A 26,065-nucleotide genomic window follows, 5' to 3' on the forward strand; every position below is an offset into this window, starting at 1 on the left:
ACATAAAATAACCAAGAACAAGGCTGCTGGGTGGCAGGTAGACAGGGAAGTGTTGCAGCCACAGTAATTGTACCACAGTTCTCCTTGAAATTTCCGTAGTTATTATTCTGATGGTGCCCTCTAGCAACTGAATATATAAGATTTTTCTATTTAGGTCAACTCAGTTCTGCTATAAGTTTAATCAGGTGTTTAAACTGGTTGCAATATTTGCTCTTTAGTAGCATGCCCTCTCCTAGAGAACATTGGCAATTTATGTACGTTCTGCACCTTCACCCAAAACATGGATTCTTGGTAACATAAAAATTCAGCTGAAATCTTGTCAAGTTCAGGGAATTCTTTGGTCCTTGACTTAGTTGTGAGGACCAAAATGTGGCGAGAAGGTAAACAGCATTTCCATGCACTCTGGTTTCTGTCACAGTGTTCCATTGCACCAGTAGCAGTTGAGTCCTGCTGGCCCCATGACCCAGAAAGCTGTCTGTGGACAAACACTGGCTCCCTCAACCTGAAATCAAGATGAGCGTCGCAACCCCATAGTTGTCTTTGACTGGACTTAACTGTCCAGGGGTCCTTCACCTTTACCTTTTTTGTGTGTGGTGCACTTTGAGGCATGCATACACACGTCTGTCTGTATGTGTATAATTCAACAAAGTTGCCTGCATTTTTGGAATCTTTATGGGGTCGTCTTTATGAGCTCCTGGGCTTCAGAACTTACTACAGCATTACTGAGGGCATCTCCACACTTGCCTTTCCTCTGCTCTTTCCAAGCATGGTCCACACTTCAAAAGTCCGTGTCCGAGCACTTTTTTTTTTTTTTGCTCCAGAGCTTTTCCTGCAAAAACCCGCTCTTTAAAGCTCAGTCAGAGCAAACAGCAATATGTGGAAAGCCTGAATTGCTGTTTGCTCCAAAGACAGAGCTTTGAAGCACAGACCTGGAAGAGTGGGGCAAAAGATAAGTGTGCCTAAGCCCTGGCTGTGCTGTTGTTTTTTATTTGCCACAGACACTCTATAGTCAACAACTATTATTATTATTATTATTATTATTATTATTATTATTATTATTATTATTTCACCCCTTCCCTACTGCTTTACCTGCTTTCCATGCCTGTTCCGCCAAGATATCCAGCGGGTGCCATCCCGGCTGTAATTAATTTTGTACATTGGTGCAAATTCATTGCCGTGACCTCCTGCATGACGGCCCTGGGTCCCGACCAGGGTGATGAAGTGCAGGGCATGTAAATCAATCTCCAGGAACTCCTTGAGGTCATCTGGTTCCACAGGGATCTCAGGGCACCAGGCACCATCCCCTTCTTCTGAGCCTAGCCTAGAGAAAAGCAGAAAGTGGACCTGACTGGCGTCACCAACTCATTTGTGGTCAATGTCCATCTTGGCCTATCACTTCCCATGGTGGTTCTTTCATTCGCCCCCTTCCTGTGACTCCCTTATCTGGCTCTGGCCTCTCGGCCACTAGTCCAGTTTCTCCATTCCCATTCAGCTTCTTACTTTCACCACCTCAGCACCCGTGCCTTCCCTACTTGCCACGATAGATGTGCCACGCGGGTGGCAACAGGGCAGAGCCAGGACTGGGGAAGAGGGTTGGGCTGACCTCAGGGATGGAATGGAGAACAAGAGCATGGCAGCCCTGACTGGGACAAAGGGATAGGCTGGAAGCTGGCTATGACAGATGGACAGGATTTGGATAGTGAGAACGGTTTACTCCCTCTCACATGAAAGAACTTGGGGGAGGCAAAACAAGGAACTCTTTATATCACAATCAATGATCATATGGAGTTAGCTGCTGCAAGATGTGGCGAGGCTCAGATGGCTTAAAAGGGGCTTATGCGTATTTATGGAGGTGATGTATCAGTGGTGATAGACCATAGTAACTAAATGAGGCAAGTTGAGGTGAATGCCTCGGGTGGTAGGATCCACAAAGGCAGCAGATCTGGCCTCCAAGGAACATATCTGAAATATACTCTGAGTCGAAAGTGGATTTCATGCTCTTTATTCAGCTCATAGTGGTGAGGAGGAATGAATGTCCCCTCAAAGTATCTGCTTATATACAGTACATTATTTACACAATGGGCTGCATGTGATTGGCTAATTCAGGAATTCTCCTGTAGGCCAATGAGGTTGTGGATTCACTTCCATCTGGAGCCGGATTGGGTGGCTGCTGCAGACCAATCATACTGCTGCATTGTTCTAGGACCAATCAGACTGCTGCATGTTGGATCCTATTGTTCTAGGACCAATCAGACTGCTGCATTTTGGATCCTATTCACTCAGTACATAACACCATCACATGAAGACCTTCACCTCCTCCTTTTCCCTGATGTAAAGCTTCACTCCCCACTTTATCCCTGATGGGGCAGGTGCCATTTTGTGGCTTGCCTCAGGTGCCAAAATGTCTTGGGCCGGCCTGGCCAGCAGGGGTTGTTAACATCATGGCCCTTGCTGGCATTGGCTAGTCCTTCAGTAGCTGTGCACCCACACAGTGTTGAATTAAAAGCCCTCATGCATTCTACACCACCTCACATGCCCCGTTCAGTGGTGCTCAGCAGTGGATGTTGGCAGCATCCAGCAAACCATCTGATGAGCCACAGCTGGTTACATCAGTGTTAAGCAAAGGACACCATGAACAATCCAGCAGGAACCTGTTCATTCTGCTCTATTGCTGCTGGTAATGTTCAATGCCTGAACGTTAGCACTGGAATCGGGTTCTGGGGCTGAGCCCTGGTACAAGAAGGGTGCCAGTAGTAGACCATGAGCTCTTCTGAGGATGTATGCAGAGTCAGTTTCACCTTTTTGGGTGCCCTCAGACTGCTTAGCCTAGGAGGAGCCAATCACTTTTGGAGTAGGGGAGGATGCAAAAGCACAGCCAGTGAGGCATGGGAACGACTGGGGGATGTGAATGAGGATCTCAGGCTCATATGTCTTGGGTTTGCGAGAGACCCAGGCTCATCTCTCTCTTACCTTCCATACTTAGCTGCTGTGGATTCAGACCATTGACTAGAAGCAGTAATGTCCTCATCAGGGATGTGTCCACCTGACATGCCCAACGGGTAGCGGCACACAGCTGCAGAGAGAGAGAGCAGTTTGGGATGTCGGTTTGGGATGTCAGTAAAACAGCAATGGCAGGTTTTTTTAATCCAACAAAATATTCACCAGAAAACAAACAAACAAAAAAAAACAGAAGTATTGGAAGAATTTATTTAAAAAGAGTTGGTTAAAAAAACCTGGAAAAGATTTGGTAAAACAAACAATAAAGATTACAAAGACAATATTCCATGATAATAAACCAAGAAATAGAATGGAAAATAAAAAGGATGAAAAACATGTGCATATTTTGGACATGCTGCTGCATGGAATAATGCATGAGTCTGACCTTTGGAGTTTGTAAGTAAAGCATTTAAACTTACTAACAGTGTGGTTTGTTCTTTGCGAGAGGGATAGAGAGGAGTAGAGAGGGAAGCTCTGTAAGTGGACTAAACAGAATATTTAAAGAGTCTAACAACCTATACTCTTCATGCTCCACTGTGCTACATGATTGTTGTTGTTGTTGTTGTTGTTGTTGTTGTTGTTGTTATTATTATTATTATTATTATTATTATTATTATTGTGTTTTTAAACTCTGCTGGGAGCTCTCACTTGCTGGAGAGGGTGTTTAGCTTGTGCTTTGGATCTAAGGATCAAGCCAGTTATTTTACTAATTTCCGCACACTATCTATCTATTCCACCCCCCATGAGCCCACATTATTACCACAATGACTCCAGCATAAAATAGATTAGAAAGATTAGAAAAACAGTATTCTATTTATCATTATAATTATGAGTACTAATTTATATAGCGTGAAATTTAGCTGGCACATAATGCTACCTGTCAGAGATTTTGAATGCGCGTTCCTTAATATTAGGAAAGAACCATGGATGCTTTAGTTGAGATCCCTGCATTGCAGGGGGTTGGACTAGATGACCCTCAGGGTCCCTTCAGATCTACAATTCTATGATTCTAAGCAGCAATAATGGCCAGATAAAAGCTGTACATAGCTCTATCTTCCTCGAAGCTCTTTAAGCCCTAGGAGCCTTCCAGCCTTCTGTGAGTGGTGAAAGACTGTTTGCCATCAGGGGGTGGTGGGTTTCACCCATGCAACCCCACTTCCAGTCCAAGGAACCTTCAGAAAGGAATTGCTGCTATGGGCACTATGTATATGTGTAATGAGCTGAACAGAGTGAAAGATTATGAGTTATTGGGGTGCAGAGAATGTGTGTATGAACTTAACAGTGCATAGTTTATCTTTTGGTTCCTATTTTGTTTTATAAATAATAAATGCTGTATTGATTAGTTAATCATATAATATGACTTTTGCTTTAATTGTAATGTTTAGCATGTTGTTTAATTGTAGCTTTGTTAACAGTGTTTTATAAATTGTAATTGTTTCACTGATGATTTGTTAATTTTCTATATGATCTATGCTGTATTTGTTATATTCTATAATGTTCTGCCATGTCACTGTTATTTATTGTTTGTAAGTGGCATGGAAATATAATAAATCATATCAAATCAGATATGTAGAAGTTAAAGTGGACCCTGCATCTTCAGTCCATTTCTGCATATCTGTAGCCCATGAATTAAATCCTAAAGTTTTGTAGTGATGAGAAGGAATATGTTTAAAATGTGTGGACTGTTTAACTGTGAGAGTCTCAGATCCTGTAAGAGCTCACTTAATTAGGAGTTAATTACTCACTTTTGAAAAAGACATCTCTGCAAATACTGATACCATGTCCTAACTTCAATCTCAATCCTGATTTGAATCTCTTAGTTAAATTCTTGAATTTTTTAAAATCACATTTGTCATTTATACCATTTTTTAGTTTCTAAAGTGCTGTCAAATTCTTTCCACTAGTTCTCCCTGGGTTTCCCAGTGGTAGACTTGAGTTGACAGAGTACTCTAAACATCATTTGAAATGCATTCCCATAAACACTTTTAGTCAATTATTCATTCCTGAACTGCCTGCCGGAAGCTCCCCTACCAATATGTTTGCAATCTAGAATTATAATATTTGGCATTTACACAGCACTTTGCAATATCCAAGTAACTTCTCATACATTATTTTCAATAGTTCTGTAATATACACCAGTATTCCCCCAAATTGTAGGTGGGAGGGGGAGATGATGAGATTGTGTTGCCTTCGTGGCAGAGGCAAGATGTGGACTAGAGAACGTCCTGACTTGCAGACCCTACAGCAACTGAATAGTTAAACATTAAATACATTTTAATTGGTAAGATACAGAGACTGAGCTGACTGAGCACTGGAGGGACAGCTCAGTAAAGCCCTTCTGCAAGCTCACTTCCCCAACACCTTCTTCCCAGTTTGGAAATGGAAAACTACCAGTGCCTACAATGTGTGGCTGCTTTTGATTTGCAAGAGACTAGCCAAGAAGCTTCAAGCAGGCCTTGAGCTACCTGAGCATTATTTTTCATGCTTAGCTGCCAAGAGAGCTTCTCAAAGGGCTGCTTGTTCCACAGTGTTTACTGTCTGACCGCTGGCCTCAGCCCAAAGCTCTGTCCATTACCTGCCAGAAAACTACTTCTTAGCAAACTAAACTACACGGGATGAGGAAGGTGCAGCATTTTTGAATCACTTATGCAGCCAAACACATTCCGACACATTCGGTACAGCCTACACATCTTCCAACAGTGGTTTAAAAATACTGGACCAGAAATGGGGAGCCTGTGGCCCTCCTGTTGTTGTTAGACTCAAGCTCTCATCAGCCCTGGCCAGCATGGCCAATGGGTAGGGATGATGGGAGTTGTATTCCAGCTACAAATGGAGATTTGCAGGTTCCCAGTCCCCTGCGCTAGAGACTTTTGGGTTGCCCAGGAAACTGATTGGCAGTAGATTCAGGACACGGAAAAAGAAAATGCAGTTCTAGATTTAAAGGTAAAGGTAAAGGTACCCCTGACCATTAGGTCCAGTCATGGACGACTCTGGGGTTGTGGCGCTCATCTCGCTTTACTGGCCGAGGGAGCCGGCAGACAGCTTCCAGGTCATGTGGCCAGCATGACTAAGCCGCTTCTGGCGAACCAGAGCAGCGCATGGAAACGCCGTTTACCTTCCCGCTGGAGCGGTACCTTTGGTGTGCTTTCGAACTGCTAGGTGGGCAGGAGCAGGGACCGGGCAACAGGAGCTCACCCCGTCGCAGGGATTCGAACCGCCGACCTTCTGATCGGCAATTTTGATTACTGTACAGTATTTGGGAAATGAAGGGAGAGAGACTGAGGGGAGAGAGATTTTCTGCAGGTAATGGCTTTTCCATGCCCCACTCTCCAGCCCCGGGAGCCTTTCCCAGACCATGACTTTGAGAGCAGCAGAAGCATCTGGGAAGAGAGGAATTCAAGGGTAGCTTTTAATATTTTACAAGTTGTGTGTCCTTGTTTCTCAGTTTGACCGTTTTACATGGCTTTGTGCGTTTTGTGGTATTTTATACATTGTGATTTGCTGTCATTGATTATAGATTAGTAATTCTTTATTGTAATTGATAAGTGTAAACTGTTTAATTATTGTTTGCTGATGTTTAATTTTACTGTTTACTATTGGATTCTAATGGATTATTGAATATTGCTTTATGTGATATAAGTTGTTTATTTTAAAGTTATTGTGACTTTTTATATAGGAACTGATTGTTACTGTTAATGTTTGATGTTTTATTATTATTTTTATGTGTGTTGGAAGCCACCCAGAGTGGCTGGGGCAGCCAAGCCAGGTGGGCAGGTTATAAATAATATTTATTTATGTATTTATTTGGAAGAATCCAAGCTGCAGAGGAATTCCTGTGGCTGAGCTAAGGTCATCAAAGAACAACAGGAAGCAATTGAGGGACATTAACAATACAAGAGAACTCCTTCCCCCTTGCCTTGAGGTTTGAACAGGGACTGGGGATTTGGACGGTTGCCAGGGTAATTGCTCTGGGAGCAAGGGTGGCTGGGGAAAAGGAGGAGGAAGAAGAGCTGAAAGCCTGTCCCTGGGGGACAAGCCCCTCTTGAAAGGACTGTGCTATAAGTTCTGGACTCCCTCCATGCAGACTGAAGGTGTAAATAGGTAAATAAACCATATTTCTTAAAGCCACGACAGTCTCCGCCATGTACTGTATTCTTCAAATGGACACTGAACCTATGTGTGTGCCTGGGACCCCCTGGGCTCTTGGCAGAGAGAGGGACAGGCACCCGCCTTTTGTAACATTACTTTTTCTCTCAGTGAATAATTAACAGGGTGGAATTAGCTGCCACAAGACATGGTGTTGGCCAGTGGCTTCAATGGGTTTAAAGAGCAATTACACAAATGCATAGTGGACAGGTCCACCAGGTTGGCTATGACAGCTAAATGGAAGTTCTGTGTTCCAAGGAAGGACGCTCACCTCCCAGTTTCCGATGCTGTTGTCCTCATGTCCTGCTTCTGGCCTTCCTAGTGTTATGAAAACCATCAACCCAGCCACTGTTAGAAACAGGATGCTGGATTCAATGAGCTTTGTGCAGGGATTCAGCAGGGAATCTTCTTTTGATTCTTAGGGGACCCAAACTTGTTAATTTTGTATGCCATGAGAGCTAAACTTTATGGAGGTCTGAGGGCAAGCAGCTTAATCAAGAATCATACATGGAACATGTTAGCTGTGATAAGCCCAATTTAGTGTTAAATAACATCAAAAGGTACAACTCATGACCACCAGGAGCCATATTTACAATACTGCTCAGAAGTATTATATGCAATGGGACTTACTTCCAGGTAGGCTACATCTCTTAGTTTGTGGACCTGATACTGAGAAGCAGCATTTTCATCCCTTACCTGGATTGACCTGAGCTTTCACAGCACTTGGAACAGCCAGCAGGATCAGCAGAGCTAGCAGTGTCTGGGGAGGAGTAAGCATCTTCAGTTTCGTACCTATGGCAGCCAAAATAAGAAATCAGGAGACACACAGAAGGCACAATTAAGACTGCAGTCGTATGCTGACTTCCCTGGGAATAAAGCCCATTGAACAGTGCACAGTGGGGGCTCATCCACACTTTCACTTCTCCCACTGCTTTTCCCCAGGGGAATCCGCTCTCTGCCACTGAATCGGAGCAAACGACAATTGCATTTTCCATGGATTTATGTTTGCTCCGATTCAGTGCTAAAGAACAGGTTTTCCTGGGGAAAGCGGCCAAATAAACAGAAAACCACTCGAATTCATGCCTAGAAAGCACGTGAGAAGCAGAAGTATAGATAAGCCCTGAGTTTTAGTTCAAAGTAAACATGTAGAGAGTTGCCCCTTAAGACTTTGATTGCGTTCAAGGCTAGCTGAGGTCGAAGAGTTAAAAGTCCAGCCACACATGTATCTTACTGTATGCTGCACAGCAGAATAACACCTTAAATTATACATGCTGTGTATACATTACCAGATTCAAACTCACCTAGGTCCTTTCCTTCCCCCCTCCACCAGTTAGGATTGAAGCTGGTTTTGGGGGAAACACATTAAAATGCAGTATGTTGTAAGATGCAACCCCATTGATATGGGTTGTGGCTAATGTGTGTATACCACTTCTCAAACCAGCAGTGGGAGCACACAGCATGCAGAGTAAATGGAGTGTGTTCACAGCTCAAATGCTATTTTCCTATCCGCAGCCAGAGCAGAGCCAGAATGCAAATGTCTTGAGCATTGCTTTTCCCAAGGGTTATCTGACAGAGGACACTTAAGAAAGGGCGGAGTTTCTGAAACTCCAGGTATAAAGGTATTTTTCAGACACAGAAAGTGGAATCAGCAGAAATGATATACCGTATTTTTCGCCCCATAAGACGCACCGGCCCATAAGACGCACCTAGATTTTAGGGGGGGAAATAAAGGGGAAAAAATTTATTTCCCCCCCAGGTGCGCTGCGCTAATCCAGAAGCTTGGGGCAAGCTGAGGTCAGCGCGCCCCAAGCTTCTAGGTGCGGGCAAGCAGTCCGCTGCCGCCCCAAGCCTCCCGCACCCAGCGGGACCTCCTGCCGGGTGCGCGAGGCTTGCAGACACTCGCCCGAAGCAGGGGGAGCCCTCCAGAGGGCTCCCCGTGCTTCGGGCGACAGGCTGCCGCCCCAAGCCTCGCGCACCCGGTCGGACCTCCTGCCGGGCGCGCGAGGCTTGCAGGCATTCGCCCCATAAGACGCACCCCGATTTCCCCTTCATTTTTGGAGGGGAAAAAGTGCGTCTTATGGGGCGAAAAATACGGTATAGGCTGTGAGGTGTCCTAGGCTTGCCATATGTCCTCTTTTTCCAGGACACATCCTCTTTTTCATGAGTAGAGTCATCATAGCAATCCATAGTTAAAAGCAGAAGTCATCAAATGTGTCTTTTTTTGCTCTTCAAAATATGGCAACCCTAGAAATTCTGTTTTGCACTTTACTGTACACCTTTGTAGACCATGAAGATGTTTGGCCAGACCTTTTCAGTCTCCACTCTAAGACATCCCTAAATAAAGAAAGGAACTAACTGCAACTTTCCGGTGAAAGGCCTACCGTATTTTTTGCACCATAACACTTTTTTCCTCCTAGAAAGTAAGGGGAAATGTCTGTGCGTGTTATGGAGGGAATGCCTACGGATTTTCCTCCTCTAAAAACTACGTGCGTGTTATGGTCGGGTGCGTGTTATAGCGCGAAAAATACGGTACTTCTTGAACCATCCATCAAGTATAGCTTTGGTAGGGTTGCCATATGTCTGGTTTCTCCCAGACAGGTCCTCTTTTTCAGGGGTGAAATTTCAGTCTGGGCAGATTTCTTGAATTTGCCAAAATGTCCGGGTTTTTGCAAACAGAGCCAGGAAGTGTGCACGCGAGGACCACTCTTAACATTTTTCTATTTCTATGATGCACCTGCATGGTGGATGTTGGGATTGGGCTCACGGTCCAATGGCAGATCAAACGGCTGCTAACTGGACCTCTCTGAGCTGTTGGCCATGCCAGTGCCCAGTAAGCTGCCTGTGAGCAGGTGGGAAAGACTCCCGGGGGGGGGTCTCTCTCTGTCTCCCCTTCTCCCCCACGCCTGTTTTAAAATGTTTAATGTTTTATTATGCTTTGATATATGTTGGAGTGGGGCAGATGGGTGGGGTATTATTATTATTATAGGATGTCCCTACTTTCATCAGAGAAATGTTGGGGGGTATGGTGTGGCAAGGGGGCTCCGCATTCTCTTTTTTGCTCTTCAAAATATGGCAACCCTAGCTTAGGGGAATTTGGATTAGTTTATTTCTGTTTGATTTAGGGCTTAGCCGCACTTACCTTTGGCCCCACTTTTTCAAGGCACAGGTCCGTGCTTTACTGCTCCATGCCCCAGAGTGTTTGCCACAAAAACTCAAATTTAGTAAACTTGTATTATTTTAAAGAAAGAATTAAGTTTGCATGATTGGATTTTTATTGATCTCTGTTATGGTAAAGGACCGCTGGACAGTTACGTCCAGTCAAATTTGACTAAGGAGTGCGGCATCTTCAAGCTGAGGGAGCTTGAAAGCAGACAGCTTTTCTGGGTCATGTGGCCAGCATGACTAAACCACTTTCTGGTGCACAGAACACTGTGATGAGTGCCAGAGCGCATGGAAATGCTGCTTACCTTGCCGCCTCAGAGGTACCTATTTATCTACTCGTGCTGGTATGCTTTCGAACTGCTCGGTTGGCAGGGGCTGGGACAGAGCAACGGGAGCTCATCCCGTCGTGGGGATTCAAACTGTTGACCTTCCGATAAGCAAGCCCAAGAGGCTTAGTGGTTTAGACCACAGCACACCTGCATCCCATATATCAGTTAGAATATAGCACCTACTTATTACACTGCTTTAATGTGAACTGAGATGAAAAATAAGCCATTTCTATGTTGAGATTAGTTCAGGCCCAGGAAGAATGCAGGAAGCTGCCTTATACCAAGTCAGACCATGGATCCATCGAACTCAGTACTGCCTACACTGACTGGCAGTGGCAGTCAAGGGTTTCAGGCACACAGCACCCCCAGCCCTACATGGAACCTTGGATCTTTCACATGCAAAACTGGTGCTCTGTCACTGAGCTATGACCCTTCCCCAAAGTGGGAATTTCTGGCCCATAATCACATTTGAAAATTGTCCTAGAAATCCATGGACCCCTTAAAGGGAGGGCTGAATGTGCAAGGGTTTTGGATCAGACATGCCTTCTTCCCACTTTTGCTCTTGAGGGAATTAGGAAAACCCTACTAACTAGGAAAGCAAGAGATAAAAATCCTACTAAGAATCCGACTTGAGATTTCAACCTGTCTGCAATTTCCCTGACCAGATGAAATGATTTAGAAGCATATTGTATTTGGGACAGTAACTGAGGGGTCCAGGCAAAACCAGCAGGGATGCCTCTCCCTGTTACATTCTTGGCATAGGTCATTTTTCAGGGCCTGAAGATGGATGGAAATTGCTCACGCTCAACCTTCACCAACTTGGTGCCCTCCAGACATTTTTTTTTAAAAGATATTTATTAAAAGTTTTTAAGATATAACAAGAAAAAAGAAAAATAAACATACAAAATAAAAAACAGTTAAAAACACACATTAATTTTCAATAACATAACTTCCATACACTTATTTCCTCGGACCTCCTCATACCTCCCTTCTTTGTATTCCAGTTCGATTTGTTAGTTCAGCAAATCCTTACCATTAAACTTTTACCCATTTGTGAAACCTTTTTTTTTTCATATCTCTTAAAGCATTACAGCTGGAAACCGCTTTGTTTCTATCCAACATCCTTCTAACATTCATTAATTTTACAATGTTTCTGTAAGTAGTCTTTGAATTTCTTCCAGTCTTCTTTCACCAACTCTTCTCCCTGGTCTCGGATTCTGCCAGTCATTTCTGCCAATTCCATGTAGTCAATCACCTTCATCTGCCATTCTTCCAGGGTGGGTAGATCTTGTGTCTTCCAATACTTTCCAATAAGTATTCTTGCTGCTGTTGTTGCATACATAAAAAAAGTTCTGTCCTTCTTTGGTGCCCTCCAGACATTTTGGACTCTAGCAGCCCCAACCATCACAGCTTGATCATCCAGAAAAACTTGGGCGTTGTTTTCTTATGCTGCAAGTCTTCTAGAACTGCTTGAGTAGACATGCATAAACATGTGCTGTTTTTAATCACATGGGCTCTTGATTCTTTTGTCTGAATGTGTTTAGATTTTATTGTATTATTTTATTTTTAACGGCAATCATTGGTTGAAGGGCAGTAAACAATGCTTATAGTGAAGTAACTAATAAATGCACCCCCAATCAAAGCTGAACTAGAGCTTTATAGTATCACAGAATCATTGAATTGTAGAGTTGGAAGGGACCCCGAGGGTCATCTAGTCCAACCCCCTGCAGTGCAGGAATCTCAACTAAAGTATCCATGACTGGTGGTCATCCAACCTCCAAAGAAGGAGAGTCCACAAGCTCCCCCGGGAGTCCGTTCCACGGTTGAACTGCTCTTACCAACAAAAAGTTCTTCCTGATGTTTAGCCAGAATCTCCTTTCTTGTAACTTGAAACCATTGCTTTGGGTCCTACCCTACAGAACAGGAGAAAACATACTTGCTCCATCTTCCATTTGACAACCGTTTATATATTTGAAGATGGCTGTCATATCCTCTCAGTCTCCTCTTATCCAGCCTAACATACTCAACTCCCTCAACCTTTCCTCATAAGGCTAGGTTTCCACACCCTTGATCATCTTGGTCACACTCCTCTGCACACGTTCCAACTTGTCAGTATCTTTCTTAAATTGTGGGGCCCAGAACTGGACACGGTACTCCAGGTGTGGTCCAACCAAATAATAATAGAGTGGTACTATGATTTCTATCAATCTGGACACTAGACTTTGATGCAGCCTAGAATATCATTCACAGTTTTTACTTCTGAATCACGCTGTTGACTCATGTTAAGGTTGTGGTCTACTAATACCCCTACATCCTTTTCACATGTACTACTGGCAATCCAGGTATCCCACATCTTAAATTTGTGCATCTGGTTCTTTCTGCCTAAATGCAGAACCTTACATTTGTACCTATTGAGATTCATTTTGTTAATTTGGGCCCATTCCTTATACATGCCCTTCTTAAATCTCAGCTCATCTGTAAGAGCTTTAGCAGCCACATCAGTTTCCCTAGATGCCTCCTACTGTTATTTCTTGTTAGAATTGTCTGCATTTGTGCTTTTTTCACTTTTAAGAAATTCCCATCCATCTTGGACTCCCTTCTCTTTGAGTATTTCTGACCATGGCATCTCACCCAGTAGTTCCTTAAGCTTTTTGAAATCCAGAGTGTATTTCTGACTACACTCAGCTTTCCCTTGCCTCTGTATCATGCAAGCCAAGAGGACATTATCACTTTCTCCCACGGTGGCCAGTACTTCCACTTTCTCAATCAATCAATTCCTCCCTGTTGGTGAGGACCAGATACAAGAGAGATGGTCTTTTTCTTGCCACTTCTCAGAAATGAAATTGTCAGCAAAACAATTGAGGAATTTGTTGGACCTTAGTAGAGTTTTAGTTCCAACAGATATTGGGGAAGTTGAAGTCTCCCATGACTACTATAGCTTTCATTTTTGAATGTTTGGTAATTTGCTGTAGGAAGGCATCATCCACGTCTTCAGTCTGGCTATAGCAGACACCCACAGTAAGGTCACTGTTGTTTCCCTCTCCTACAATTTTTACTGAATATGCCTTCCATGCTCCAGGTCATGGGTTTCTTCCTTTGTAAAGAAATGCTTTACATATAATACTACTCTTTCTCCTTTCCCATTTGGTCTATTCCTCTTGAAAAGGTTATACCCCTCAATTTCTATGTTCCAGATGTGAGTCTCATCCCAAATTTCAGCTCAAATTTGTATTGCTTGTTTCCAATTCTCTGGGCATTAGTATAGAAGAAGAGGTTAAGGGGTGATATGATAGCCATGTTCAAATATATAAAAGGATGTCACATAGAGGAGGGAGAAAGGATGTTTTCTGCTGCTCCAGAGAAGCGGACACGGAGCAATGGATCCAAACTACAAGAAAGAAGATTCCACCTAAACATTAGGAAGAACTTCCTGACAGTAAGAGCTGTTTGACAGTGGAATTTGCTGCCAAGGAGTGTGGTGGAGTCTCCTACTTTGGAGGTCTTTAAGCAGAGGCTTGACAACCATATGTCAGGAGTGCTCTGATGGTGTTTCCTGCTTGGCAGGGGGTTGGACTCAATGGCCCTTGTGGTCTCTTCCAACTCTATCATTCTATGATTCTAGAAACAACTGAAACTACTCTAGCTGCTTCCTTCTTATACTTTCCTGCCCTTTAGCAGGTTTCTGGAGCACCACCTCAGTTTCCTTTGCATCAATGAAACTATTCACCTCAGTACCTGGTATACCTGGTAATATTATCTCCAACTCACTCAAGATTTAGTTTAAAGCTCTCATTCTTGCCAACCACTGTGGGGTGCAACCCATCTCTTGCCAGAAGTCCTTCCTCAGGGAAGCAGAGACCATGGTCCAAGAAGCCAAACCTAGCAGTTTATGTCCAGCATTTCCCTCTCTCTTCTAGGGCTGTGCAATAAATCGCTATACCATCTGTTACGAGTATTGAAATGACATCGCAAAAAGTGTTTCAACCAGGCAATATACCAGTGAGGGAAATGTGAACAAAAGGGGACAGCTTCCCAGGCTGTCGTCTCAGCTCAGCTGAACCGATAACTCCCTTGATACTCTTCACCATCTCTCTCTGCTTTGTTTGCTTTCACTCCTCCCTCCCCTCACTCTGACAATAAGTCCTCCCTGCAAGCTCACAAAAACCAGCAAATGCTTTAAGCTTAACTCATGGGTAGGCAAACTAAGGCCCGGGGGCTGGATCCGGACCAATCGCCTTCTAAATCCTGGGAATCGGCATGTTTTTACATCAGTAGAATGTGTGCTTTTATTTAGAATGCACCTCTGGGTTATTTGTGGAGCATAAGAATTTATCCACACACCCCCTCAAAATCTAGTCCGGCCCCCCAACAAGGTCTGAGGGACAGTGGACCGGCCCCCTGCTGAAAAAGTTTGCTGACCCCTGGCTTAACTTCTTGCTCTCACTGAACCAGTAACTTTTCTCGATACTTTTCTTGGAAAGAAGGCAGTCACCATCTTTCCCTAGCTGAGAAATAAGCAATAAGCCCTCGGCTGCAGCCAATTTCCCAATAACCCCTCTAACCCCTCGCAAGCACACAAACCACCCCTTTAAGCATAGCTCAGCTAATTATGCAAAACTTGCTACCAATCCAGGAGCAACGCCCCCCCCCCAGACAATTAAAAATCCAGAAGCAATGTAAACAAAGAACATAAACAAAGAAAGAGATGCAGAAAGGCAAAAATCTGGAAAGCAGAGCCCATGGCAGCCGATTTCCTCAACAGATTCTTTTTCTGCCTTTGCCTTCTATTTGCTTTGCCTTCTTCATTTTTCTTCCCTCACGTCCCCCCCCCTCAAAAAAAGGGGGGTGTTTTCATTTTTATTTTCTGGTGGTGTTTACATTGTTGGTTTCCCCTAAACAGCATCCCTCCATATTAAAAAGGAAGGTTTTTTTCAAAAAATAATTAAGGAGTCTGTCTCCTTGCTTGCTATCCCTTTTATCCCTTTGATAAAAAGGGAGAGATTGAGGAGATGGGGGAAATGGAGGGGAAATTTAAATGACTGCCTCATGCTGAATTGGAGGTTGTGTACTGTGAGATTGATGGGGAGTGTGTTTGTGTGTCTACTCACAAACAAGCCCCACCCAGTTCAATGGGGCTTACTCCCAAGAAAGTAGAAGTACAGTGGTGCCTCGCAAGACGAAAAGAATCCGTTCTGTGATTCTCTTCGTCTAGCGGTTTTTTCGTCTTGCGAAGCAAGCCCATTGACGGATTAGCGGATTAGCGCTATTAGCGGCTTATCGGCTTATTGGCTTATCGGATCAGCTGATAAGCGGCTTAGTGGCTTAGAAAAAGGGGGGGAAAGGGAAAAAACCTGCAGGAACTCGCAAGACATTTTCGTCTTGCGAAGCAAGCCCATAGGAGATTCATTTTGCGAAGCACCTCCAAAACGGAAAACTCTTTCGTCTAGCGAGTTTTCCATCTTGCGAGGCATTCGTCTTGTGGGGCACCACTGTAAATTTAGTTGAACTCAGTGGGGCTTATGCATGCATAGAATTCCACTCAGACCTCTGAGTGGGGAAGCAGATGCAACTTGACTAGGAAATCACTTAAACTACTCTTAAATTAATTGAAAATATATTCAGTGTATCATATGGAAGTTTATTTAATGTTTTTACTAAATCTACTACTTCCTTAAATTTTAAATATGCCCACAAAACTGCATAAAACAGTAATATATTCCCCAGAAATCTTTAATGATTTAGTATCAGGGGTCAGCAAACTTTTTCAGCAGGGGGCCGGTCCACTGTCCCTCAGACCTTGTGGGGGGCCGGACTATTTTTTTTGGGGGGGGATGAACAGATTCCTATGCCCCACAAATAACCCAGAGATGCATTTTAAATAAAAGCACACATTCTACTCATGTAAAAACACGCTGATTCCCAGACCGTCCGCAGGCTGGATTGAGAAGGCAATTAGAATCATAGAATCCTAGAGTTGGAAGAGACCACAAGGGCCATCGAGTCCAACCCCCTGCCAAGCAGGAAACACCATCAGAGCACTCCTGACATATGGTTGTCAAGCCTCTGCTTAAAGACCTCCAAAGTAGGAGACTCCACCACACCACATTGGGCCAGATCCGGCCCCCGGGCCTTAGTTTGCCTACCCATGGTTTAGTTGAAGCAGAGGTGCTGAAGCAGAGGTGCAGAGGTGCTGAGACATGGGGGGCAGATAGTCGCGTGCGCATGATTTCACACGTGTCAGGAGGCTGCAAGGCCCTGGGAGGCCCCCCACCACCACAGGGAGAGTTGGCATGTATGAGCTGAAGCATGCTATGAGACATCGTGATATCTCAAAATATTGTGCTACTTAGGTGGTGATACATCACAGTGTTGAAAACTATCGCCCAGCCCTACTCTCTTCCTTTGTACATGTTGTTGTTGTTTAGTCATTTAGTCGTGTCCGCCTCTTCGTGACCCCCTGGACCAGAGCATGCCAGGCACGCCTGTCTTCCACTGCCTCCCGCAGCTTGGTCAAACTCATGCTGGTAGCTTCCACAACACTGTCCCACCATCTCGTCCTCCATCGTCCCCTTCTCCTTGTGCCCTCCATCTTTCCCAACATCAGGGTCTTTTCCAGGGAGTCTTCTCTTCTCATGCAGTGGCCAGCTTCAGGATCTGTCCTTCCAGTGAGCACTCAGGCCTGATTTCCTTCAGAATGGATGTGTTTGAACTTCTTGCAGGCCATGGGACTCTCAAGAGTCTCCTCCAGCAGATGAGACATATTCAGATATTCAAATACTGATCTCCCATTTGTATCCTGCTCAACTAGCCTGTTGTACAATACACAAAATTCAGAGGTGCCACCTCTTCTACTTCTTTTGATAGCGTAAGAAATAGAAGTGTAAGCACAACTCAGTTTTGAACCGCTCATCTCCAAAATACCCTGAAGGACTAGTTGGGCTGGAAGCACATGGGATCGATAAATATTTTTCGGCCTACTCCATTGTTTATTGCTTCTGCTTCCAGTTACTGTTAAAAGCACAGGTGTAATGCCTAAAAAAAGAAGCCAGCAGCCTCATATGGCTGAAATCTATTTCTGGCATATTTGATAGAGCCCCAAGAATTATTTTAAAATTCATTAGAAAGTTTACAATGTGAATACTGAAAGGCAAGAATAGAATGAATGAAATAAAATCAGCTCCTCAACCTAGTACAATGGAACATTCCACGTGTTTACCCAAAGACACACACTTAAATCGTATGACTCAGCTTAGGGTGTTGATTTTTTGGCAAATTTTATTTTAGCTCAACAACTTTGCCCCCATCGTGCTATTTTTCTAGAAAAAGAGGTGCCAGAATGCCCCCCTCTTTTTCTTAGAATAGCACTGATGCCTACCTGAGAGGGGCCAGAACTGATTCTCTCTGAAAAAAAAGCCCTGTCAACAACTTTTGTGTCCAAATTCTCACTTTTTGAAATATGGCAGCCATAACTCAGTTGGGCTCACTCCCTGTGCCCTAGGCTATTGACCCCACTCCCTTCAGCTAACGAGAATGGCTCACTGAAGGAAAGGCCCTTTGTTTATGCTCAGGTGCATGTCCTTAATCAGCACATCAGCCTATGCAGAAAGAAAGTGTCCCTGGTTTCCAGGGCCCAGCAGGCTCCGAGTTGCAGCGATAGGATAAATAGCATTTTGAGCCAGGGGTGCCTTTGTTCAGCTCCTCCCACCATGGCCAGCATTGCAGGTCTGCCCAGAGGGTGTATGGGGCAGGGCACACCTAGGGGTTGGCCAAGTTCATCCCCGCCAAGTTCCCATGTCCAGGAGGGTACAAAAATTGTGCCTCTCCACTCTGGCTTGGAGTGGATCAGAGCCCATCCACACACTCCCTGGACCGCTCCTCCACGGCTCTGGTTGGCTCAGGCTCCTCTGGCAAGGGTGCAAAGGAGGGGAGTGCCAGTAAAACTCCATGCCCAGGGCACAAGGGAGCCTAGGTTCACCTCTGGATACAGGTGTGCTGTTATGGGCCCTCATGCTGTTCCCCGCAAGGACCCATTCGTGTGTGTACAAAGCTGAGGGCCACAGGCAATTACATATATTTTTAATCAAAAAGTTATTGGAATTTTTGGCATAAGAAGATTAAAGCCAGCAAAGTATGAAAAAGAAAATGCAACAAACCATAGCGCTGTAGTTGCACTGAGTAATACAGAACGTGTTAAGTACCTAGGGACAATACTAAAAGGAGGATTCAGGAAGAACCATGAATTAAGCTGCATCAAAAGAACCACATGCGAGAACTCACATACACAGACCGCACATTAGTGCCTTCCACTCCTCCTAGCCTTGGGATTAAGCAAAACGATAGAAGCGCTACATTCTTTTTTACGTGGGGAAACGGGAACAGGGATTGGGCTGTCCTCTTGAGGACCTATTCCAGATATCAACCCCTCTCAGTGGAGCTTCTTTCTGCTTCCTGGAGCTCAGCCTCACGGCTCTTCTGGTTGTGGCCTTCCCCACTCACTCAGAAGGGAAGGATTCCTCCCTTAAAGCCTGGCCTCATATTGCATTCCTACGACTCTTCCTCTGGAATTTGCCACAGGAAATTACCCTCCAGTGGCACCTTGTCTGGAAATCTCAGGAGGTATTCACTCACCACTGGCAGCCAATGGTCCACCCAGGAACTGAGGCACGGGAGCCCTTGCTTTGTGTGGGCCTGCAGGAAATTGCCCCCATGGCTTCCCACCCCACAACCCCTGGGCGGCGCTGCAGCTTTTTGCAGTGTTACCGAGTTGCGTGGCTTGTGCAGGATTGCCAAACCTAGCAGTGTAGCAGACCTGCTACTCCCAGGGATGCCTGTGAAAAGCGCCCGGGCCCTGCTGCCGCCTCTTTGCTGCTCCATTTGCTGGGATCCCAGTGAAGTCTCTGCCATGTGGTGCAGGTGGCTCTCAAAGGGTGGCTCCCATCGCCTTGTAGGCTTATAGTCTCGGGGTGGTGCTGATAATGCCAAGGTCGCAGGTTGGATCCCAATATGAGACAGTGCATATTTCTGCATTGCACTAGGTCAGTGATGGCGAACCTTTAGAGGCCGAGTGCCCAAACTGCAACCCAAAACCCACTTATTTATCACAAAGTGCCAACATGGCAATTTAACCTGTATATCTCATTTTTTTCTGTGTGTTTCACATTTCTTCTTTATGACTGCTGTTGTAATAAATAATCCTTCATAAAAGTTATTGCATTACATTCTTCATTAAATTATATTTCTATTGATATATAATTTTATGGTATAACTCAGTGCTTTTTTCTAAAAAAATGTTTAGGGTTACTCTCATTTTGACTCAATAAAATCATCACTGGGGGGGCAATAAATACACTTCAAACTGGGGGAAATAAATACAGTGATACCTCAGTTTTCGAACAGCTTAGTTCTCGAACTACTTGGAAACTGAACACTTCAAACCCGGAAATGTGTGTTCCGGTTTTGGAACTTTTTTCGGAAGCCGAGCATGCTCTGTTCTGAGGAGAACTTCCATTTTGAGTGCCACACGTCTGTTTTCCTAGTGAGGGAAGGCAGGCTGGGCAGCAAGCAAGCAGGCACCTGCCGCCCTCCAGCGCTGGGTCCCTCTGCCGCTGCCACAACAGCTGCCACCCCCTCCTCCAGCTCTGACAGGCCCAACGCTGAGTGAGGCGAGCAGGCAAGAGATGCTGCAGGCAAGCAGGAGTGGGATGGGGCTGCTCAGCTGGGGAGGTGCAGGCTCCGTCACACTTTCCATTGAGGGGTTTGCAGCTGCACTCCCCTCAAGGGAGAAGTTTAAAGGAGCCCCTGCAGCCCCGTGAAGACAGCCAGGCTGGATAGTTGCTGGGGTTGGGGGAGGTGGAGGCAGCCCGGAAGCTGCACCTGAGAGCCCCTGCACCACCTGAAGGCAGCCAGGCGCTCCTCAGCCTGACCCCAGGCCTACTTGCCTGCAAGAGGAGTGGAAGCTAGGGCCCTGCTGGGGCGATGGCACGGTGACCAGAGAGGACTCCAAGTGCCCTCTCTGGCACTGTGCCATAGGTTCGCTACCACTGCACTCGATGGTCCTCAGAGTCCCTTCCAACTCTCTGGTTCTATGTTCAGCAGATGCACAAAATGACTCCTGCGGTGTAGTGGTTAAGAGCGGTAGTCACGTAATCTGGGGAACCGGGTTCGCGTCTCCGCTCCTCCACATGCAGCTGCTGGGTGACCTTGGGCCAGTCACACTTCTCTGAAGTCTCTCAGCCCCACTCACCTCACAGAGTGTTTGTTGTGGGGGAGGAAGGGAAAGGAGATTGTTAGCCGCTTTGAGACTCCTGAAGGGGAGTGAAAGGCGGGATATCAAATCCAAACTCTTCTTCTTCTTCTTCCTGGGCCCAACTCTCCCTCCTCAGCTGCGCCTCTGCTGGAGGGGCATCACTAGTTCTAAAGGGAAGGGATCCCTATAGACTGCTGTCTCCCAAGGTGCTGCTGCTGCTGCTGCCTTCTTCCCTTCCTGCTTTTTTAAAACACTGAAAATACACTTAATATTTGCCACACATCTTGTTTGTGCTACAGCGTGCTTAAGGTATCAAAACATATCAAAGACTTCCCTTATTTCCTAGGCTTTGTAACTGATATAGCAGGTACTCAGAGCTCATGAATCTGTTTAAAAACTCTTAAAATGGAACAACGTTCCTGTAAAAAGCCAACTTAGATTTTCTGCACAGTTGACTCACCTCCCTTTAGCTTTCTTTCCACTTACAATTTGCCATCACCAGAACTGAGGATATTCATTCTACTTGTTCAGAAGCTTGCTACACCAGCGCAGATCTCATTCCACCTAGATACCTTCTTTCAAGTTTCTATCATTCATGGTTGTGAGTCTTCCATAAGGAAACTTATGGACATGGTCTGCTGAACCCTCCAAAATCTGGTGGAGGCTGGCTAGTCAGACCTCTTTGTGTTCAGCAGCTTCAGGATCCTTTACAGATCCCCCTTCCATTGTTGCTGCTGCCCCCACACCTTCAAACCCCAACATCTGGAGGGCACCAGGTTGGCAAAGGCTGGTCTAACATACAGAAGTAAAAAAACAAATGGTGATACGGAACGGAAGGGGGGGGCTCCTGTTACAATGTATCCATTCTGTTTCTGCTTTTGCCCTATAGTACAGAATGGGTTTGAAATCATTGAAATCTTTAGAAATTGATATAAAATCAACCGTAACTCCGATTTCTTCGCTCTTGGTGTCATTCAGCTCAGTTCCCCGTGGACTCCATGATGCTATCCCTACTTCCATAATCCCCAAAGCAGCAGGTCACGTACGCAGGAACTTCTTAATCCTGTCAGATCGTTTCGCCAAACCTTTCCTCTAGGCAATATTAGGTGGCAGACGATGCATATCTCTGACCCATTGTCTTGCCACCACCGGTACTCAATAAATGTGTATCTATGTATATTTCCCGCTCCGCATATCCCCCCTCCCTCATCCGAAAATGCTAATTAATGTAATCCCACCTTTTCATAATGTATTTATGACATGTAAAGTATATTCATGATGTAACTTGTGAAACCCAACCTTCCCATAATGTATTCGTGACGTTTCATGCACTGTATTCTGGGATATGGAGGGAAATTTCAAAAGTTCATGTCACCCCTTTCTCTGGGTTCAATCTCGCCTTGAACCTGTTGCGCAATAAACTTGGACCTTCTGCAGTTTGCTCCTGTGTCCGGCTGAGCTCATTTTCTTCCGCAGGGACCCACGGACTTAGTCCGATGAGCTGGGTGGCAGAGTAACCCCGCACCCAGATTTTAGCCGTAACAGTTGGCTGCCCAACGCGGGGCTTGCGGTTCTCCCGAGCTGCTGACTGGGGGCCCCGAAATCTTCAGCCGGCTCCAGGCCATTTTGCCTGGGAAGATCCTTTTGGACCCCCAGCCATCTTCTGGGCGGTAATCGAAAGCCCTAGGAGTTCAGCCGGGGAGCAAAAGAGGGATCCAGCCGGCTTATTCATCGATCCCGGGATCATCATAGAAGACGCGTGAGTATAAGGAAAAAGGAAAATCCAGTGCACTGGTGGGAAGGGGGTGGAATCTCCTGGCAACTGAATTCTCTGCCCTCCTCTCTATCGCTCCTTCTCGCCTTTCTCTTTTTTTTTTTTTTTTTAATAAAGTTTTATTGCTTTTTTCCAGGGTAAAAGAAAGGTATATCATCCATAGCACATCAAAAGCAGTTTTACAGAAAAGAAAAGAAGTTATAAGAGAAAAAAAAAGAGAAGATTCACATTTTTCACATCCATTTTCATGATCGATCAGACTTCCTCACGTCCCCCATCCCCTGTTTTCTTTACAATAAAAATAAACAGCAAATTAATACCTTATTTCATATGTTTTTGTGTTTTCCTTTAGTTATATAGTCCACAATTTATACATTTCGAAATCTTAACTTAATTTTCAACATTTACCAAATTCAATACTGAAGCATGTTTTTCCAGAACATTTAGCAAATTCTCAACATTCATATAGCTTATAATATTTTTGTAAATAGTCCTTAAATTTTTTCCAGTCCTCTTCCACGGCATCTTCTCCCAGGTCTCGGATTCTGGCTGTCATTTCAGCTAATTCCATATAGTCCATCAGCTGCAAGTGCCATTCTTCCAGCGTGGGTAACTCCTGTGCCTTCCAGTGTTTAGCTATAAGAATTCTTGCTGCTGTGGTTGCATATAGAAAGAAAGTTCTATCTTTTTTTAACACTCTCTGGCCCACAATGCCCAGGAGGAAGGCCTCTGGTTTCTTGTGAAAGGTGTATTTAAACACCTTTTTCAACTCGTTATAGATCATTTCCCAGAAGGCCTTCACCCTCGGGCATGCCCACCAGAGGTGAAAAAAGGTTCCCTCAGCTTCCTTACATTTCCAACATTTATTGTCAGACAAATGATATATCTTTGCAAGTTTGACTGGGGTCATGTACCACCTGTATACCATTTTCATGATGTTTTCCTTTAAGGCAGTACATGCCGTAAATTTCATACCGGTGGTCCATAACCTTTCCCAGTCTTCAGACATAATGTTGTACCCGATGTCTTGTGCCCATTTTATCATAGCTGATTTAACTATCTCATCTTGGGTGTTCCACTTAAGCAGCAAATTATACATTCTTGAAAGCACTTTCGTCTTAGGTTCAAGTAATTCTGTCTCTAATTTTGATTTTTCCACCTGGAAACCAATTTTTTTGTCTTTTTTAAAAGTCTCTAAAATTTGGGCATAATGAAACCAATCTCGCACCTTTCCTTTCAGTTTTTCGAAACTCTGCAACCTCCAAGTGTCACCATCTCTTTCAATTATCTCACAATATTTCAACCAGCCAGTCTCCATATTACGAAATTTTACGGCCTTAGCCTCTACCGGTGATAACCACCTCGGAGTCTTACTTTCGAATAAGTCTTTGTATTTAGTCCAAACAATAAGTAGAGCTTTCCTGACAATATGGTTTTTAAACAGTTTATGAGACTTTGCCTTGTCGTACCAGAGATATGCATGCCAACCAAAAGCATTGCTATGCCCTTCCAGATCTAGGACATCAGTGTTTTCTAACAAAAACCAATCTTTCAACCAGCAGAGGGATGCAGCTTCATAGTACAGTCTTAGGTCCGGCAGGGCAAACCCCCCTCTTTCCTTTGCATCTGTTAATATTTTAAATTTTATTCGGGGCTTTTTGCCCTGCCAGACAAACTTCGCAATGTCCCTCTGCCACTTTCCAAAACATTCCACTCTGTCCACGATCTGAAGGGTTTGAAACAGAAACAACATTCTTGGCAATACATTCATTTTGACTGCAGCTATTCTGCCCGACAAGGTAAGTCTCAGTCTCGACCATGTTTCTAAATCCTTTTTGATTTCCGACCAACATTTTTCATAATTATCTTTAAACAAATTCAAATTTCTCCCAGTCAGATTAACCCCCAGGTATTTCACTTTTGGAACAACATTTAATTCTGTTTCCTTCTGAAACCCATCTATTTCTGAAGGTGTCAGGTTTTTAGCCAAAACCTTGGTTTTTTGTTTGTTCAGCTTAAATCCCGCCACCCGACCAAATTCAGAAATTAGTTCTAAGGCTCTTTTTGTACTAGCTTCTGGCTCCTGTAATGTCAAAACCAGGTCATCTGCAAAGGCCTTCAATTTGTATTGTTTTTCCCCGACCTGTATTCCTTCCACCCGCTGGTCCTTCCTAATCATATTCAGCAACACCTCCAGGACAGAAATAAATAACAAGGGTGATAAGGGGCACCCCTGTCGTGTCCCTTTTTCAATTTTAAACTCCTCAGTCACCACGTTGTTTACTATCAATTTAGCTTTTTGCTCTGAATAGATTGCTTCAATACCATTTTGGAACGCCCTTCCCACTCCCATCCCTTCCAAATTTTTCTTCATAAATTTCCAAGATATGTTATCAAAGGCTTTCTCGGCATCTATAAATATCAAAGCTGCCTTCGTGTTCAGATTTGTCTGTAATAACTCCAAAACATCAATGATATTCCTAGTGTTGTCAGACATATGCCTGCCAGGGAGAAAGCCTGCTTGGTCTTTATGAATTACTTCATTCAAGACTTTTTTCAATCTGTTTGCCAAAATGTTAGTAAAAATTTTGTAATCCACATTTAGGAGTGAGATAGGGCGATAATTCCTGAGTTGAGTCTTTTCAGATTCCAATTTAGGAATCAAGGTGATGAATGCCTCTTTCCACGATTCGGGTGCCCCCTTTCCTTCCATAATTTGGTTACATACCTCCATTAATGGCTGAACCAAATATTCCTTCAATGTCTTGTAGTATTTGGAGGTAAGCCCATCTGGACCTGGAGATTTGCCTAATTGCATGTTCTGAATGGCACTTTCAATCTCCTGTTGTGTTATTTTGTAATTCAGGGCTGTTTGCTTGTCTTGTGTTAATTTTTGGAGGCCATAACTTCCTAGAAAATTATCTATCTCAGTCTCCACTTGGGGTCCTTGAATAAACAATTTTCTAAAATATCTCTGGAAGCACTTTCTAATATCTTCTGGTTTCTGAATACATTCTCCCTCAACCTCTAGATTGGTAACAAAGTTCAACTTTTGTCTCTTTTTCAGCTGCCATGCCAGCAGCTTCCCACATTTATTTGCCGATTCGAATGATCTTTGTTTCATTTGTTTAATTTTCCATTCAACTTCTTGATTTATCAATTTTGCATATTGTGCTTGATGGAATTTTATTTCTCTTAAAACTTCTTTTGATTTTGGGTTTAGTCTCAACTTTTTCTCGCCATCTCTTATCTTCTCCAAGATCTTATCCTTTTTACCATTCCAGAGTTTTTTCTTGATAGAGTTCTGCTGTATCAGAAATCCTCTCATCACAGCTTTACTTGCGTCCCAGATTGTTTTCTTTTCCACCAAAGTATTCAAATTTATTTCGAAGTAATCTTTCAGCGTTTTTT

The 26,065-nt window shown here is 44.3% G+C and overlaps 1 protein-coding gene across 2 annotated transcripts in view; it reads right to left on the reverse strand.

Annotated features, from left to right (window-relative positions):
- The window catches only part of DDR2 (discoidin domain receptor tyrosine kinase 2), a 74,647-nt gene that overhangs the window by 32,934 nt on the left and 15,648 nt on the right, over positions 1-26,065 (reverse strand). For both annotated transcript variants that reach the window (XR_014008530.1, XM_081195629.1), the window contains exons 2-4: positions 7,840-7,935; positions 2,971-3,073; positions 1,090-1,321 (exon numbers count right to left, since the gene is read on the reverse strand). Coding sequence is in view for 1 of the 2 variants with exons in the window: in XM_081195629.1 (XP_081051755.1) it covers positions 1,090-1,321; positions 2,971-3,073; positions 7,840-7,921 (417 nt within the window). In the remaining variant the exon portion in view is untranslated. The remainder of the gene's footprint in view (positions 1-1,089; positions 1,322-2,970; positions 3,074-7,839; positions 7,936-26,065) is intronic.

The sequence above is a fragment of the Podarcis bocagei genome (assembly GCF_964188305.1).
Source record: "Podarcis bocagei genome assembly, chromosome: 5".
Taxonomy (NCBI): domain Eukaryota; kingdom Metazoa; phylum Chordata; class Lepidosauria; order Squamata; family Lacertidae; genus Podarcis; species Podarcis bocagei.